This window comes from Trichosurus vulpecula, chromosome 2 (assembly GCF_011100635.1).
Source record: "Trichosurus vulpecula isolate mTriVul1 chromosome 2, mTriVul1.pri, whole genome shotgun sequence".
Classification (NCBI taxonomy): Eukaryota; Metazoa; Chordata; class Mammalia; order Diprotodontia; family Phalangeridae; genus Trichosurus; species Trichosurus vulpecula.
The window spans coordinates 194,247,305-194,263,853 of NC_050574.1; the positions used below are offsets into that span (position 1 = coordinate 194,247,305).

The 16,549-nt window shown below is 37.8% G+C and overlaps 1 protein-coding gene across 1 annotated transcript in view; it reads left to right on the plus strand.

Annotated features, from left to right (window-relative positions):
- Window positions 1–16,549, plus strand: part of KL (klotho) — a 54,367-nt gene that overhangs the window by 20,879 nt on the left and 16,939 nt on the right. The window contains exons 2-3 of the mRNA XM_036746078.1: window positions 2,897–3,407; window positions 4,704–4,972. Coding sequence (XP_036601973.1) covers window positions 2,897–3,407; window positions 4,704–4,972 — 780 coding nt within the window. The remainder of the gene's footprint in view (window positions 1–2,896; window positions 3,408–4,703; window positions 4,973–16,549) is intronic.

Consider the following 16,549-nt stretch of genomic DNA (forward strand, 5'->3'; position numbering starts at 1 on the left):
GCTATCTGTAAAATCAAAGAGAGACAGAAAAATAGTTTCACCATGAACTTCAGAAAGTGTGGAGACACTTAGAACACTTTCAGAAACAAGGCTGTTGGTTTCATAGTCTGTAACCCATTTTGAAGTGACAATTGTTCCCTTTGAGTCATTTGCTCTGCTGAGCGGCATTTATCATATTTGGGATACAGGTGTCCACACTTCTTCCCCCAAACATTTCTTTAAAGACCACTGCAGTATAGTCAAGGTGGGTTTTGGGGGGGAGTTTCTTCCATAAACTCTCTGCACTAGTCTGGGAACCTTACTTCTATTTTATTTGCTTGGGGGTTTCTTCTGCCATTGGCAGGGGTGGGTGGGATATGGTAGCCTGACAGCTGAATTTTGGAACATGAACAAATGACCCAATTATTTTAGTGAATATATTGAAAGATGGGTGTGTGGAGATAAAATGTGTTTTGGAACAAATAGTTGGTCCTCAACAAATACTGATTGGTTGGGTAGATTGTTGAAGCATGTAAAGTATTTTATAGAATATAGTGCAAAAGGTAAAATATCTGCCTCAAAAATCCCTTAGTACAAGTTAGTCATAAACTACTCATAACTTTGAAATGTGTGGGTGACTTCATAATGTGGATGAGGCTGTCCTTGGACAACCACACATAAATGAGCTGTTAGGAGAATATTTAGGGAAGAGAAAGAGTAGATTTGGCATACAAAACTGAAAAGCTTTCACTGGGAGTGGTGTGAATATTGGCAGGAACTGATGAGTGTGAGAAATCAAAGGGAAAAATAAGAATAGAGGCTTCAAGGAGAATGTCACACAAAATCTACTGGCACACTCAAGCTTGAATACGGGAAAAGTAGTCAGAATGTTTCAAAGTTGAAGAGCAACTTAATTCACATAGGAATGAGACAAAACCATCATCACCTTGAATGGACAAGAAAGAAAATATGCAAAAAATGAGATATCAAAAAGTCAATAAGAGTTTATGGTAACAAAGGAAAGTCAATGCCAAGAAGCCAATTTTTTTTCGACAGCTGTTAGAGAAGAGGTGGGTGACTAGAGGGCTGTTGTTCCCTATCAGCTATAATTAGGTGTTGTGCTTCCCGACTCACAGGGAGAATTCTGAAAAGGCCTTGCTAGTCTCCAGGAAGCCAGAACTACCCTTTGAGTTCTGAGTATGGGCTAAGGGTCAAAAAATGGATCCTATTGCTTCCAGGATCAAACACAAAATGCTCTATTTGGAATCCAAAAACCTTCATAACTTAGCCCCCTCCTATCTTTTCTTTTTTTTAATCTTTCTTTCTTTTTTTATTTTCAGTTTACAACACTTGGTTCTACATAATTTTGAGTTCCAGATTTTCTTCCCTCCCTTCCCCACCCTCCGCAATATGGCATGGAATCCGATATATCTTCTAAGTATAACTTTGCATTGAACTTATTTACACACTAGTCAAGTTGTAGAGAAGAATTATGACCAATAGAATGAATCACGAGAAAGAAGAAACAGAACCAAAAATACCCCCAAAAAACAAAAGACAGAAAACAAAGTCCTCCTATCTTTCCAATCTTCTTACACTTTACTCCTCTATAAGTACTCTTTCATCCAGTGATACTGGCCTCCTGGTTGTTACATGAGGAAGACACTCCATATCTGGTTTCCCAGCATTTTCCCTGGCTGCACCCAGTGCCTGGAACTCTGTACCTCTTCATCTCCAATTACTGACCTGCCCGACTTCCTTTAACTTCTGACTAAAATCCCACTTTCTTCAGGAAGACTTTCCCAACCCCTCTTAATTCCTGTGCCTTCCTTTTGTTTTTGTTATTCTTGTTCAGTCATTTTTCAGTTCTGTTTGACTCTTCATGGCCCCCTTTAGGATTTTCTTGGCAGAAATACTTGAAGTGGTTTGACATTTCCTTCTCCAGCTTATTTTACAGAGGAAACTGAGGTAAACAGGGGACTTGCTCAGGGTCGCACAGCTAGTAAGTATCTGAGGCTAGATTTGAACTCAGGGAGATAAGTCTTCCTGGCTCCAAGACCAGTATTCTATCCACTGGTTTATTCTTCATATAACTTGCTTTTATGTTTGTTTGCATGTTGTCTCCCCCATTAGATTGTAAGCTCCTTGAGGGCAGGGACTATTTTTGCTTCTTTTTGTATCTCCAGTGCTTGGCACACAGTACCTGGCATGTACACAGTTAGTTGGTTGTTGTCCTTCAATGTGTTGGACTACAGCTCATCAGACCAACATGAGCTTGGAAGGCTCTAACATAGGTTGGGCACAAATAGTCCACATGAATATTTGAAGTAGAGATATCGCTAAAACTGAGCGTCTTCATATTTCTTTTGAGCTACTGAAATTCTGGTTCACTCATACAGCATAGTGTCTTCTTTAATGCAGGCATGCCAAGCTGGGTGGTCCTTTGCTAGTGTCTTCCACGTCTCACAAATATTTTAAAAGTTCTTCAGAGAGACCTTGAGAGTACCCTTGTATCACTTCTTCTGACCTCTATGTGAGCACTTGCCTTGTGTGAGTTCTCTGTAAAGTAGTCTTTTAGACAAATGTATGTTTGGCATTGGAATAATGTGGTCAGCCCATCAAGTCACACTCTAATAATGATAGTAATAAATATTGATTGATTGATTGAATATTTGCTTAGCTTTACCTTACTTATTGAATTCCCTTCATATATATGAGAAAACCATATTCTTTCACTGGCTCATAAAATATAGCCCTAGAGGATACTAGAAACCTCTGGCATTGAAAATGAGTATTTTATTGCAAAACTATGGTTGATAATCGGGTTGGGTGCTGAAGCCAATAACAGTGGAAGTCATGGCTGAAACATGTTTCAAGTCAGAACAAACTGATTGTTCTTTTTTTCTTTCTTTCCTAGGCCCATGCTAAAGTCTGGCATCTCTACAATACATCTTTTCGTTCAACTCAAGGAGGACAAGTGTCTATTGCACTTAGTTCCCACTGGATCAGTCCCCGAAAGATGACTGAACATGATTTAAAAGAATGTCAAAAATCTCTTGACTTTGTATTGGGCTGGTTTGCTAAACCAATTTTCATTGATGGTGACTACCCACAGAGCATGAAGGAAAACCTTTCATCTCTTTTGCCAAATTTTACTGAATCTGAGAAAAATTTCATCAAGGGAACAGCTGACTTTTTCGCACTTTCCTTTGGCCCAACCCTGAGTTTTCAGCTCTTGGACCCTCATATGAAGTTTCGACAATTAGAATCACCAAGTCTGAGGCAGCTCCTTTCCTGGATAGACCTTGAATATAACCATCCTCAGATTTTCATTGTGGAGAACGGCTGGTTTGTTTCAGGCACCACCAAGAGGGATGATGCCAAGTACATGTATTACCTCAAAAAGTTCATTATGGAAACTTTAAAAGGTAGGAGTGTTGCTAACATATTCATTTCCTGAAAAAAACTCATTAAGAAAAATGCCTAAGCTTATTAAATTCTAATATTTTAATATTTATTAACAACAATAACATTATTACAACAATAACTAGAACTTGTATAGCATTTTAAGCTTTACAAAGCACTTTACAACTATTATCTCATTTTATCTTCACAAGAACCCTGGCAGATAGGTGCTGTTATTATCCCCATTTTTACGGATGAGGAAACTGAGGTTAAGTGACTTACCCAGAGTCACATAGCCAGTAAGATATGTTATGGCAATAGTAATGCTTAGCATTACTGTTTTACAAATAACAATGTTAGTTTCATTCTATAGAGGTGAAAACTGGGATTCAGTAAGTAAAATTCTGAGTTGGGGTCTGAGTTCTTTCTGCTAGACCACATGAAGAACAATGTTCTTCCCTTTTCCCCCCACCCCGAAAGATATGTAGTTCCTAGTTTATGTGCTTATATTCTTTTAAATGATGGTAAAGAGCATAAATATGTAATTTTGAAAAGAGTACATCAGAATGTCATAGGAAAATAATTACACAATAGTTTTTCTGTCCTTTTAAGAGGAAGCTTTGAATGAAATGAAAGTCATGCTTTATTGCTAGGAAATCAAAATTAGTTTTGTGAAATATGGTAACATGAGGGGAGACTTCTTTGTGGGTTAACATTAAACTCTAGGCTTGATTGCAGCTTTGTGAAAAATTTTAAAAAAATTAATTAACTAAGCCATGCACATTATACTTAACCTGAGTATTTAAGTAATAGAACTAAAGATCTGTTTAAATGAATTTTTAAAAAATTGCTAGGATGCTGCTATTGAAAGATGCTTTTAAACTAAGAGTGTATCTTTCAGTTTTAACTTTAGTGGACCATGTAGACTTAATTATTAACTAGTACTTCTAAAATTATGTAGAAATCATAAAGTATTTAGCAAAAGAAATTAAAATTTTCCCCTACTAACTTTGAGATAGATCTAAAAACCCAAAGACTCAATATTAGCACTATTATATAAATTGCCAGATTGGGAAATTAAATTTTTCCCCTAATAACTTTGAGATAGTTATAAAAATCAAAAGACTCAATATTAGCACTATTATGTACGTTGCCAGGTTGGTTATTATAAATATCTTAATTATGAGGAGTTGCACTTGTTCATTTATATTTTAGAGATATTGGGGCTTCATATAATGTATTACTCATAAGACAAATGAGTAATTCAAGGTTGTTTTGTTTTTCTTCCCTTCCTCTCCCCTTTCCTTTCCTCCTACTAGCCATCAAATATGATGGAGTCGAAGTCATTGGTTATACTGTTTGGTCCCTCATGGATGGCTTTGAATGGCACAGAGGATACAGCATTAGACGTGGATTATTTTACATAGATTTCCTAAGTCATGATAAGAAGCTGCTGCCAAAGTCTTCAGCCTTGTTTTACCAAAAGCTGATAGAAAGAAATGGCTTCCCTTCTTTACCAGAAAATCTACCAATAGAAGGGACATTTCCTTGTGGCTTTGCTTGGGGAGTTGTTGACAACTACATTCAAGTAAGTCAGCTGTCACAAATCAACAGTCCCATCAAGTCTTGTTTCTAGTAAGTAGTGTTTCATTTTTAGGCTGAAAATAGTGATGTGCTTTCAATTCTTTAGGCCAAACAGTTCCACAGTGATGCATGACAAACACCAAATTTGATAAATTATGCCTCCCACAAAATATTCCTACTTTCATAATGAACTTGAAGCAGTTGGAAAAAAAGGAAATTAAATATATTAAGTTTTAATGAGAAAGAAATAGAATGAAATTAGTTATCCTTCAATAATTCACTAATCTTCATTTATAAAACTAAATATATTCTTAATGTTAATATTCACTGTGGTATGTAATTACTACAAAACAATCCATCCAGAGGTTTTTGTTGGTACTCCCACACTCAGTGGAATTCTTTTATCTTTCAAAATTTAAAGGTAGTAGTCATTTTTAGAGTTGCATTATATATTTTTAAAAGCAACTGGCTTGAATGGAAAGAGCAGGTAGATAATGACTGCTGCGCCACAATAGTGCTATTTAAAGGATCATGGAGTGAAGGAGAGATACTGCAAAACTGAAGAAAAAGTCTCCCAGTTTTTTTAAAAAGAGAAGAGAATAGAGTTTGCCAAACTCTAGGCTAGAAAGCTTAACTTTGATTACCAGCAAGATTTTAGAAGAGATTCTTAAAGAAACGGTTATGAAGCATCTAGAGTCAGCATGATTCCATCAGGAACAGGAGTATTACCTCCTTTTCTGACATGTTAACAACTGGTGTGATGCTATGCTGAGATTCTTAATCTGAGGTACAAGGATAATCACTTGGTACTTGGTAGTTGGTTCTAGGTTGGGACTGGGGGGTGGGGTGGGGAGGGGACCGTCAATTAAAAAAATTTTTTTTGATAACTATACTTCAATATAATTGTTTTCCTTTGTAATCCTTTGTATTTCATTTTATACATATGTAATAAAAATGCTAGTCTAAGAAGGGATCTATTGGCTTCATCATATTGCCAAAAAGGTCCAACAGAAAAAAGGTTAAGAACTCTTTATAGTCTAGATAAATTTAATCTAGATTTTAGCAAAATATTTAACAAAGGGGCTCATTCTATTTTTATGGAACCTTGGGCTTTATTTATATGGATAGCACCTATGATTTCAGTAGTATACGGATCTCCTAGGTGATAAAATCCCCCCTACCAACTTAGCTTGGCAACTTCTCTACAACTTAGAGTCTTAGAGAGCTACCAAGAACACTGAGAAACTAAATGCCTGACCTAGGATCACAAAGCCAGTCAGTGTGACATTTTCTCTGGATATCTTCTATGCCTGAAATGCTTTCACTCCTCCCCTCTCCTTACTGACCACTCCTTTTAAATTCCAAATAAAATCTCATCTCTTACTCTTAATTCCCTAACCCCTCTTAATTCCAGTGCCTCCACTCTTTTAATTATTTCCCATTTATCCTGTAGATAGCTTGCTTTGTATATATTTGTTTGCATACCTCCCTCATTAGATTTTAAGCTCCTGGAGGGCAGGGATTGTCCTTTGCCTCTTTTTGTACTCCTAGAGCATAGCACAGTACCTGGAATTTAGTAGATGCTTAAATGTTTATTGATTGATTGTCAGAGGCAGGATTGAACACAGATCTTCTTGGCTTTAAGACTTGCTCGCTATTAAGTCGCACTGCCTCATTTTTATATAATTGTAGCAAAATTGGTTGATTCGGAAAAACTCAAAACAATTCCTTACAGCTTATTTGTCTTTATGATCTGAATAATGGAAATATAGGAAAAAAAAAACTAGTCCTGCCATTTGTTGAGCTACTTTCAGGAGCAACAGTACCATATAATGACTGACTAAATAAAAAAAAAAAAACTTTCATTAAGTGCTTATTATGTGCTAAGCTCTGGTACTGCTAGAGATAGAAATATAAATGATCAGTCATGATAATTTTTTTTAATCTTCAATTCTGCTTCAGCTCTGTAGAACTGGGCTTATGCAAGGTGTCCCAAAAGTCTTCCTGCAGTTTAAACTTGCACAAAGACTTTTGGGATGCCTTGTATGTTGAACAACAATGAATAGTACTGATAAATCTTTAAAAGAATTAAGTAGAACTGAAATTTTGTTACTTAGGAAGTAGAATTTCCTCTCATTATTAAAGAGATTACAAGAAATGTGAACTACTTTAGATTGTGGACCTAAATGAGATTAGGTTATGTTCAAGATACTATTCTAGGCACCTTGGAGAATACAAAAAAGAACTCATTTGTTCTTTCAGTGAACATTTATTACATGCCCAGTGTATGTGAGACTTTTCCTGTTTAAGTCTGGGCCCAAATCATTATTCCTATTCACTATTTTAACAAAATTTATATTCTGATAGATCAAATCTATGGATTATTCATCTATCTGAATGTCATAATCTGGATAATAGGTATTCTTCATTCACTTGGTTTTTCCTTTGTTGATTTTTAGGTCAAACTCTTGAGTGGTTATGAATCATCTCCAGAAGGCTCTGCCTTGTTCTGAGGCTTGATTGAACCAGCAAAATGACACAATGTCATCCTCAAACAAGGGTATTTAGAGCACCTCACCATACTTATGGAAATCTTCCAAAACTTAGACTGTGCTAAATCTCCTTCATGATAATGGCAGACACCTTAGGTGAACATACATCTTCCTGTTTTGTGGTGAGCCCTATGTATAGAGAGGGGCCTCATATGGCAAAGATGCTGTCATTATGTATGGCTCAAAGGAGGCAGAATAGACCTCTCTAGCCTCTTTTCCTCCCACCCTTCTCCAAGGGAGACTTTCATTCCTGCCAAGAGGGGAAGCAAGAGGTTAGGGCCAGATGCTCTGTTCTCCTTAGAGAGAGAGGGTACCAGGCTAGAAGTAGATCTATATGCTCTCTTCTATATTGTCTAGGGAAGATGATCGGTTTCCATCTAACTAATGACCACTTTGCTGTTTTGAAGAGAAAGGGGAACCCCAAGCTCTATATCCAAGACTTGACCCTTTTCTCACCAAATACCAGTTCTACAATGAATAGACATAGCGAATAGCAAAGAAATCTATTTATTCAAATCATAGCAAAACAGAAATCAGAGAAGTTATACATAGGAGAGTATGTACCAGACTGTACAAAGTGAAGGCACTCTCCTATTGAGATCAACTTAACCAAGAGAGTGTTCTGGATCATACCCAAAAGGGAAATTCCATGAAGTCTCTAGAATAACAAGCTGGAAATAGGGACATGATAGAAACTTACCTCACCTCTCACGTCTTCCCAGAGTCTTTTGCTTCAGCAACCTGAAGTGGGGTTGGTGTCTTCCATCTTTTCTCTCAAGGCTGGAAGCCAAGAGCACCCAAATGATGAATCCCCCAAGGGGGACTGGGGAAGGCCAGAGCTCTCTCATCTCTCATCAACTTTTCCCTGGCTCTCATACAGGGCAGGGCATTCATCTCCACCAATAAGAAGGAAGTCCCATACCAACAGGCTTTGGGAAAAAGGATCACATAGTCAATAAACTATAACGAACAGATTATAATGGCAGATCTTGTATTCTCTGTCTTTTATTCATTTGATGTATTTGTGATGATAAAGATGTGTCTTACTGTGGAGCATCATTTTTGAAAGTCTGCTTCTTTCCTTGGGGCATATACATATCATTTTCATAAATATTTATATAGATGAGAAATAGTTGGTTTTTAAAAAAAATTTGTAAATCCCTTCAATCTTTCTTCTGTTGGGTGTCTTCCTTTTAGTTTCATGCTTAAATGCCCTTAGATTTACTTGCTTAGTTGGGGTTTCTTGCCAAGCTTTCTTTTAAACTTGCTTTACCCTCCACTGCTTTTCTGTACTTTATGACGTAATAATGCTCAATATCTTCCATTATCCTTCTCTGTCAGATTTTATAAATGAGTTTATAGCATAATAAACTTATGTTGCCCTTCTTTCTGAATGACAAGTAAATCAAGAATTTACCAACAGGAATTTAAGTAACTTTGGGGTTCCTCATTATAGTCAAATCAGTTAAATTTTATAATTTAAACTTCTGCATGAAATTATTGTAATTAGTGTCCATAAACTTTCTTCCATCAATATATTATTTTTTTGCTATCCATAACTTGTTTGGTAGGATAGATGGGATTTGTTTTAATTTGATGGCCTACCTTTTTCTATTTTATTTTTTCCTTCTTCTTACTAATTTCCTTCTTCATACTAATTTTGCTCTCTACTTAGTAAGTTGGTGGTTTGACTGTATAGATGGCTGATTCAAGAAAGATTCCCACATTAGTTACGAGTCATTTCCTGAGGAGAACAGGCTTAATTGCCTTTGGGAAATTGCGGAGCTCCTTTAATGACTTCAAACTTTTTCCTGAAATAAAACCAATCTTTTTGACACCAATATTATACCAATGTTGTTGTATGGTCACAGATCAGGAAATGCTACAGTTTCCAAAGCATTAAAGATGAGTGGCAATTAGAAGACAGTGGAAAAAACAGACCGCAACACATAACAAACAAGAAACTCCTGAAAAAATTGTAGTTATCAGAGCATCAGAGAAATATTTGATTAAAGAAAAACAACAAAAAACAAAAGACAAAATGGTATGGTCACACGACAAGAATGAGGTAAAACCAGTTGACAGTGTGCTCCACTGGTATCCTTGCAGTGGTAAGAGAAAGTGAGGAAGACCCTCAGCATGTTGGGTGTACCCACTATGTCCAACTTATGGGAAGATAAAAACAGTAGTCACAAAAGATGGGGAGGCAAAGTATGGGTTCCAATCTGGATTATTGGAGATCACATTCAGATCCAGAAGATCACAGATCTATTCATATATTTGAATATGTGTCAGTCATTAGGTGCAAAGCACAAGAGGAAAGACAATAAATCATGAAGAGCTTAAAGTCTACTAAGAAAGAAAGAATATGTTCATAAATAACTATCTTATAAGGTAGATTGAATATGAATCATAGAACTTAGAGATGGAAGGGATATAAGTACCTGTCTATTTCAAACCATATCCGAAAAAGAACACCCGGTGCCACATACCCCACATATTGTTATCTAGTTTCGGCTTGAAGATCTCCAACAAAGGAGAACCTACTACCTCCCAAGGTAACCTTTTCTACATTTGGACTACTCTAATTGTTGAAAGATTTTTCTTCACATTAAGACTAAATTTGCCTCTTAGTAATTTTGAGAATAGAATTGATTCCTCTACCTTTTAAAGGATGAAATTATCATTAAGGTAAGTCAAGAAGTTATTAGCTCTCCTTTTAGAAGAGAGAGGACTGAAGCAGATATCTGGTTAATTGACACCTCTCCTTTCCCTATCAGTGTTATGCTTCTATACCAGATTTGCTGGGTTTTTTTCCCTCTTTCTGTCCATGTGTTCAGCAGTGTATTCCAATGACAAAATCATTTCTGTTTTTTCCTTTCACTGATTTTTCACACAAAATGTTCCCTCTTTGGTTCCTGGATTTTATTATGCCAGTGTATCTTCTTAATATACAACACTACCCCTGTTTCTTTACCTATCCTGTTTCTTTGGAATAACGTAGCTATAGTCTAATCATGAGTTTTAGCCCATCAAAACTCAGTGATTGCTACAAGGTCAAAATTACATCCTCCTCTTAGGATCTCTAGTTCTTCTTGTTGCCTAAACTTTAGGCATATGTAGGCATAATCCCCCTGGATTACTGCATTGTTGTGGTATAGGGGCTCATATAGTTCAATGAAACTATAAGCTATGCCATGCAGGGTTACCCAAGACAAACAGGTCATAGCGGAGAGTTTTGACAATAGGCGATCCACTGGAAAAGGAAATGGCAAACCATTCCAGTATCTTTGCCAAGAAAATCCCGTGGACACTACTAAAATGATAAAAAAGATGACATCAGAAGATAAGCCCCTCAGGTCTGAAGGTGTCCAATATGCTACAGAGGAAGAGCAGAGGACAACTACTAGTAGCTCTAGTACTAAGGAAGGGTCTAGGCCAAAGCCAAATGGAAGCTCAGCTGCAGATGTGTTTGGTAATGAAAGGAAAGTCCAATGCTGTAAAGATCTATATTTCATAGGAACCTGGAATGGACATCACCACAGGGTCAATATAGAAATCAGATTGATTAGGTACTTTGCAGCCAAAGACAAAGAAGTTATATATAGTCAGTTAAAACAAGACATGGAGCTGACTGTAGGTCAGATCATGAGCTTTTTATTGCAAAATTCAAACTTAAATTGAAGGAAGAACTGTATAGGTATGACCTAAAGAACATCCCTTATGAATATGAAATGGAGGTGATGAATAGATTTAAGATATGAGATCTAGTAGATAGAGTGCCTGAAGAACTATGGACAGAGGTTCACAATATTGTACAGGAGGCAGCAACAAAAAAGCATTTCAAAGAAAAAGAAGAGCACAAAAAGCAAAATGGCTGTCTGATGAGACTTTATAAATAATTGAGGAAAGCAGGAAAGGGAAAAGGGAAAGGGAAAGATATACCTAACTGAATGCAGAGTTCCAGAGAATAGCAAGAAGAGATAAGGTTTTCTTAAATGAGCAATGCAGATAAATAAAAAAAGAAATAGAATGGGAAAGACAAGAGATCTCTTAAAAAAAATTAGAGATACCAAGGGTAAGTTTCATGCAAAAATGGGCATGATAAAATACAAAAATGGTAGGGATTTAATTGAAGCAGAAGAGATTAAGAAGAGATGGCAAGAATACCCAAAAGAACTATTTAAGAAAGATCTTAATATCACCAAAAACCACACGATATGGTTGCTAATTTAGAGCCAGACATCCTGGACAGTGAAGTCAAGTGGGCCTTAGGAAGCATTGCTAACAATAAGACTAGTGGAGGCGATAGAATTCCAGCTGAGCCAGCTAAAATGCTAAGAGATGATTCTGTTAACGTGCTGCACACAACATACCAGCAAATTTAGAAAGCACAATAGTGGTCACTGGATTGAAAAAGATTAGTTTACATCCCAGTCCTAAAGGAAGTCAATGCCAAGGAATATTCATATTGCCAAAAAAGTATGCTTATTTTACATGCCAGCAAGGTTATGCTTAAGATTCTGCAAGCTAAACTTCAGCATTATGTGAATTGAAAATTACCCGAAGAGCAGTCTGGTTTTCAAAGAGGCAAAGGAACTAGGGACCAAATTGCCAACTTTCACTGGATTATGGAGAAAGCAAGGGAGTTCCAGAAAAATATCTACTTCTGCTTCATTGACTATACTAAAGTCTTTGCCAGTGTGGATCACAACAAAATATGAGAAGTCCTCAAAGAGAAGGGAGTACCAGATCATCTTACTTGTCTCCTAAGGAACCTGTATGTGGGCTAAGAAGCAAGTTAGAAAAGAGCATGAAACAACTGATTCATTTAAGATTAGAAAAGGAGTATGACAAGGCTGTATATTGTCACCTTATTTATTTAATTTATATGCAGAGTAGCTCATGTGAAATGTCAGGTTGGATGAATCAAAATCTGGAATTAAAATTGCTGGGAGAAATGTCAACAATCTCAGATATGCAGGGTGATACCACTCTGGTGGCAGAAAGTAAAGAAGAATTAAGAAGCCTCTTGGTGAAAGAAGAGAATATAAAATCTAGCTTGAAGCTTAACATGAAAAAAAAAAAACAAAGATCTTGGCAGCTGATTCCATCACTTCCAGACAAATAAAGGGAGAATAAATGGAAGCAGTGTCAGATTTTTATATTCTTAGGCTCAAAGGTCACTGCAGACAGCACTTGCAGCTATGAAATTAAAAGATGCTTCCTCACTGTAAGGAAAATTATGACAGATCTGGACAGCATACTAAAAAAGCAGAGACATCACCTTGCTGACAAAGGTCCATATAGTCAAAGCTATGCTTTTTCCAGCAGCAATATATGGCTGTGAGAGTTGGACTATAAGAAAAGCTGAGCACTGCAGAATCTATGCTTTTGAATTGTGGTGCTGGAGAAGATTTTTGAGAGTCCCTTGGACAGCAAGGAGGCCAAATCAGTCAATATTTGAAGAAAATAATTCAGGCTATTCACTAGAAGGTCAAATTCTGAAACTGGAGCTCAAATACTTTGGCTACATAATGAGAAGATGGGGCTCATTGGAAAAGACTCTGATGTTGGGAAAGATTGAATGCAAAAGGAAAAGGAGACAGCCGAGGATCAGATGAATGGATAGCCACATGAAAACAATGAATATGAACTTGGACAGACTTTGAGAGATGGTGGAAGATAGAATGTTCTGGTGTGCTATGGTCCATGGGGTCATTATAAGAGTTGGACAGTTGAATGACTGAACAATATACATTTGAGACCACAAATTTTACTATAGACTTTTTTTTCTTGGATTTCTTCTCTGTGAGTTTCTGCAGCTTTCAACTGATAATCTTCCTCTTCTCTGTACTTTGAATGGTATTATGTTTGGGAGGTATACATAGGCATTTTTCTTCAACTCCCTTCCTTTTTTAGATGATAATACAATATAAATTTACCAGGCAAGTAAAGCTTTATCAGTCTTAGTTAGGTACACTCCATCCCTAGGCAGGAGCCTGGCATTCCAATAATTTTAAGTTGTTGTCCAGAAACTCAAATCTCATTCTTAGACAATATATTCTTAGCCAACTGTTTACTTTCCAGATTAATTAAAAAAATTCTTTCTGCCTTTCTTTTCAATGGGCAGCAGTGAAGAAACCACTGCTTGTATCTCTGTGTTTTTCAGATTCAGACTTCATAAATTTTGGCAGTGCTTCCTGGTTCCTTCTGGCAGTCTCTTTAGTGCCTGTGTGAATCATAAAAAGTGAGTAGTAGTCATCCATTTTGACACAGAAATAGGAACACTTAGAGTATGTTTCGGGAATAGGGAAAAGTCCTATTTGACTAAAAATGGAGGATGCATGATATACAGTAGTAAAAGATGAGTCTAGCAAGGTAGGATGGAAACAAATACCGTAGTGGAGGGCCTTGAATGCTAAGAAATCTCAACAATTCACTTCCATGCCTGGCTTTTCTTGCATATGATACTCCATCTCCCAATTCCCAGCATTCCCCCTGGTTGTCGTCCATGCCTGGAACACTCCACCTCCTCATTTCTGCCTCCTGGCTTCTTAGACTTCCTTCAAGTCTCAGCTAAATTCCCATTTTCTGCAAGATGCTTTTTCTAGTCCTCCTTAACCTTCAAGGTTTCTCTCTGAGATTATCTCTAATTTATTCTGTAGGTATCTTGCTTTTACAGTTGTTTGTGTATTGTTTCCCTCATCATACTGTGAATGAGTCCTTGGAGATCAGGAACATTTTTTTTTTTGGCTTTTCTTTGTATCCCTAATACTTAGCATAATGCCTAGAATATAGTAGGTACTTAAAAAATGCTAGCTTGATTGAATGACAAAAATTCAATTAGATGTACATTAATTGGGGCAGCTAGATGCTAGATGGCCCAGTGAGTAAAGCACGGGCCCTGGAGTCAGGAGGACCTGAGTTCAAATTCGGCCTCAGATGCTTGACACACTAGCTATGTGACCTTGGGCAAGTTGCTTAATCCCAATTGCCCTGCCTTCCTCCCACAAAAAAAGATATGCATTAATTGTTTGCTTTGTGCAGGGTGTTACATTACATGTTGGGAATACAAAGATGATGTCAGAAATAGTACATTCCATCAAAGGGGCTTCCACTCAAATAGGGAGCCGTAGGAGGCTTTTGAATTGGGAGTGATAAAACTACAGCTGTGCTTTAGGAAGATTTATGAGGAGAAAGCGGGCAGAATGGTGGGCTGGAGGGGCCAGAGATTAGAGCAAAGCAGTTAATTAGGATTAAAATGTGAGAAATATTAAGGACCTGAACCAAGGTGGTGACAGGGGGAATAGAGAAAAGGGGATGAAGGTGAGAAATATTATGAAGGTAGAAATAATAGCCTTAGTGACTGAATTTGGTAGGGGCAGGGAAAGGAAAGAGTAAAGGATCATTTAGTGGTTTTTAACTTTGAGTGCTGGGAGTGTAGTGGTTCCATTAATAGACATAGAGTGCTAAAGCAAAGGCTATGGTGTACTCCAATGACAATCCAGAGAAGCCCACTATTGTCAGCTAGCTACCAAATGCTTAGGCTCGGTTACCTGTTAACAACACCCTTATCTCTCATATTTGATCCCTCTTTTAGTGCTTCAGTAGACTATTAAGTGGGATGAGTTTGCACATCAGTCAAGTTATTTTTCAAAATTTGTGCCGGGAGCATACTTCTCCCAGCCCCAGATCTTTCTCACCTGCCAGAACTCTCTTAGGAATAGAACCAAATATCTCTTCTCTTCCCCAATATTTAGGACTGTAATTGCTGCATTTTTTCTTCCTATTTTGTTTTCTTTTTCAGGCAGGCAGTTATCATCTAGAACTGTCCTTTGGTGTCCTGGTAGTCCCATGACTGTGGGGTCCTCTCTTCCATCCAGGGTACTGTCCGGTCAGATTCAGCCCTTTTAGAGACAGCACGGTGCAATAGAATGGGCTCTGGACTGAGATTCAGAGCACTAGGGCTCAGATCCTGGCGCTTGCACTTAGTTGCCATGTGATCACAGGCAAGTAATTTAATCTCACTGGGTCTCAGCCTTCTCATGCAGAAAATGAGATATTTATACCTGATGACTTCTAAGGTCCCTCACAGCTCCAAATCCATGATTTTATGACCTTCCTATTCACAAGAGCTGCTACCCAAACCTGATTATTTGAAATATATGGAGCTGTCTCTGAAAGATGAGGTGATACTGCCCCCCAAAGACTATAAGCTTCCGCCCACTGTCATTGGAAAATAGGTGGGGATCCTGAAAAACCATCACTATGGGATGGGGAGAAGTGTTTTCATGTCACCTTCATTGAACACACTTTCCATGGTTGTAGGAGGTCACAGTTCTTGAAGTCAGTGCTTGTAACTGCTCTCCCAGATGCTCTATTTTCCTACCATTCAGTGATGGGAGAAGAAGCTGCCTTCAGAGTTTGAAGGTATAATTACTGAGTTCTCTAGGTAGTGACATCCTTCCTCAGAAACCTTGCTCAGGAACCAGCTCAGTTGAAGTGATTCAGATTAAGAGTATTGGGATGGACTTAACATCACAGCAAAATTTATTTGCTTCCTTTAAGATATTAGAGGTAGAGAGGGAGGTGGAGCCTAGGTGGTGGGGAAATGGCAGCGACTCCCCTGAGCTCTCCCCCAAACCCCTCCCAACACCTTTAAAACATGTCATAAAACAATTCCTGAAGCAGCAGAGCCCACAAAAGGAGGGGGTGAAATAATTTTCCAGCCAAACATAACTTAGAAGGTCAGAAGGAAAGGTCTATTGTATCTGGTTGTGAGTGTGGAGCACAGTCCAGAGCAGGCTATGCCAACACAGACCAGGCCTCACAAACCAGGAGCAGGCCTTGAGAGTGACTGAATCAGCAGCAGTGTCTGCTTCCAGAGCTCTCAGCCCAGAAATGGTAAGGGGGTTGAACAACTGGTCAGAAGGAGATTACAGGGGTCTCTTTGCTGGCACTGAAGGCAGGACTCTGTTGCTTTGCCCAAACTCAGATCTCGGTGGCAGTCCTTGGTGGCAGACCCA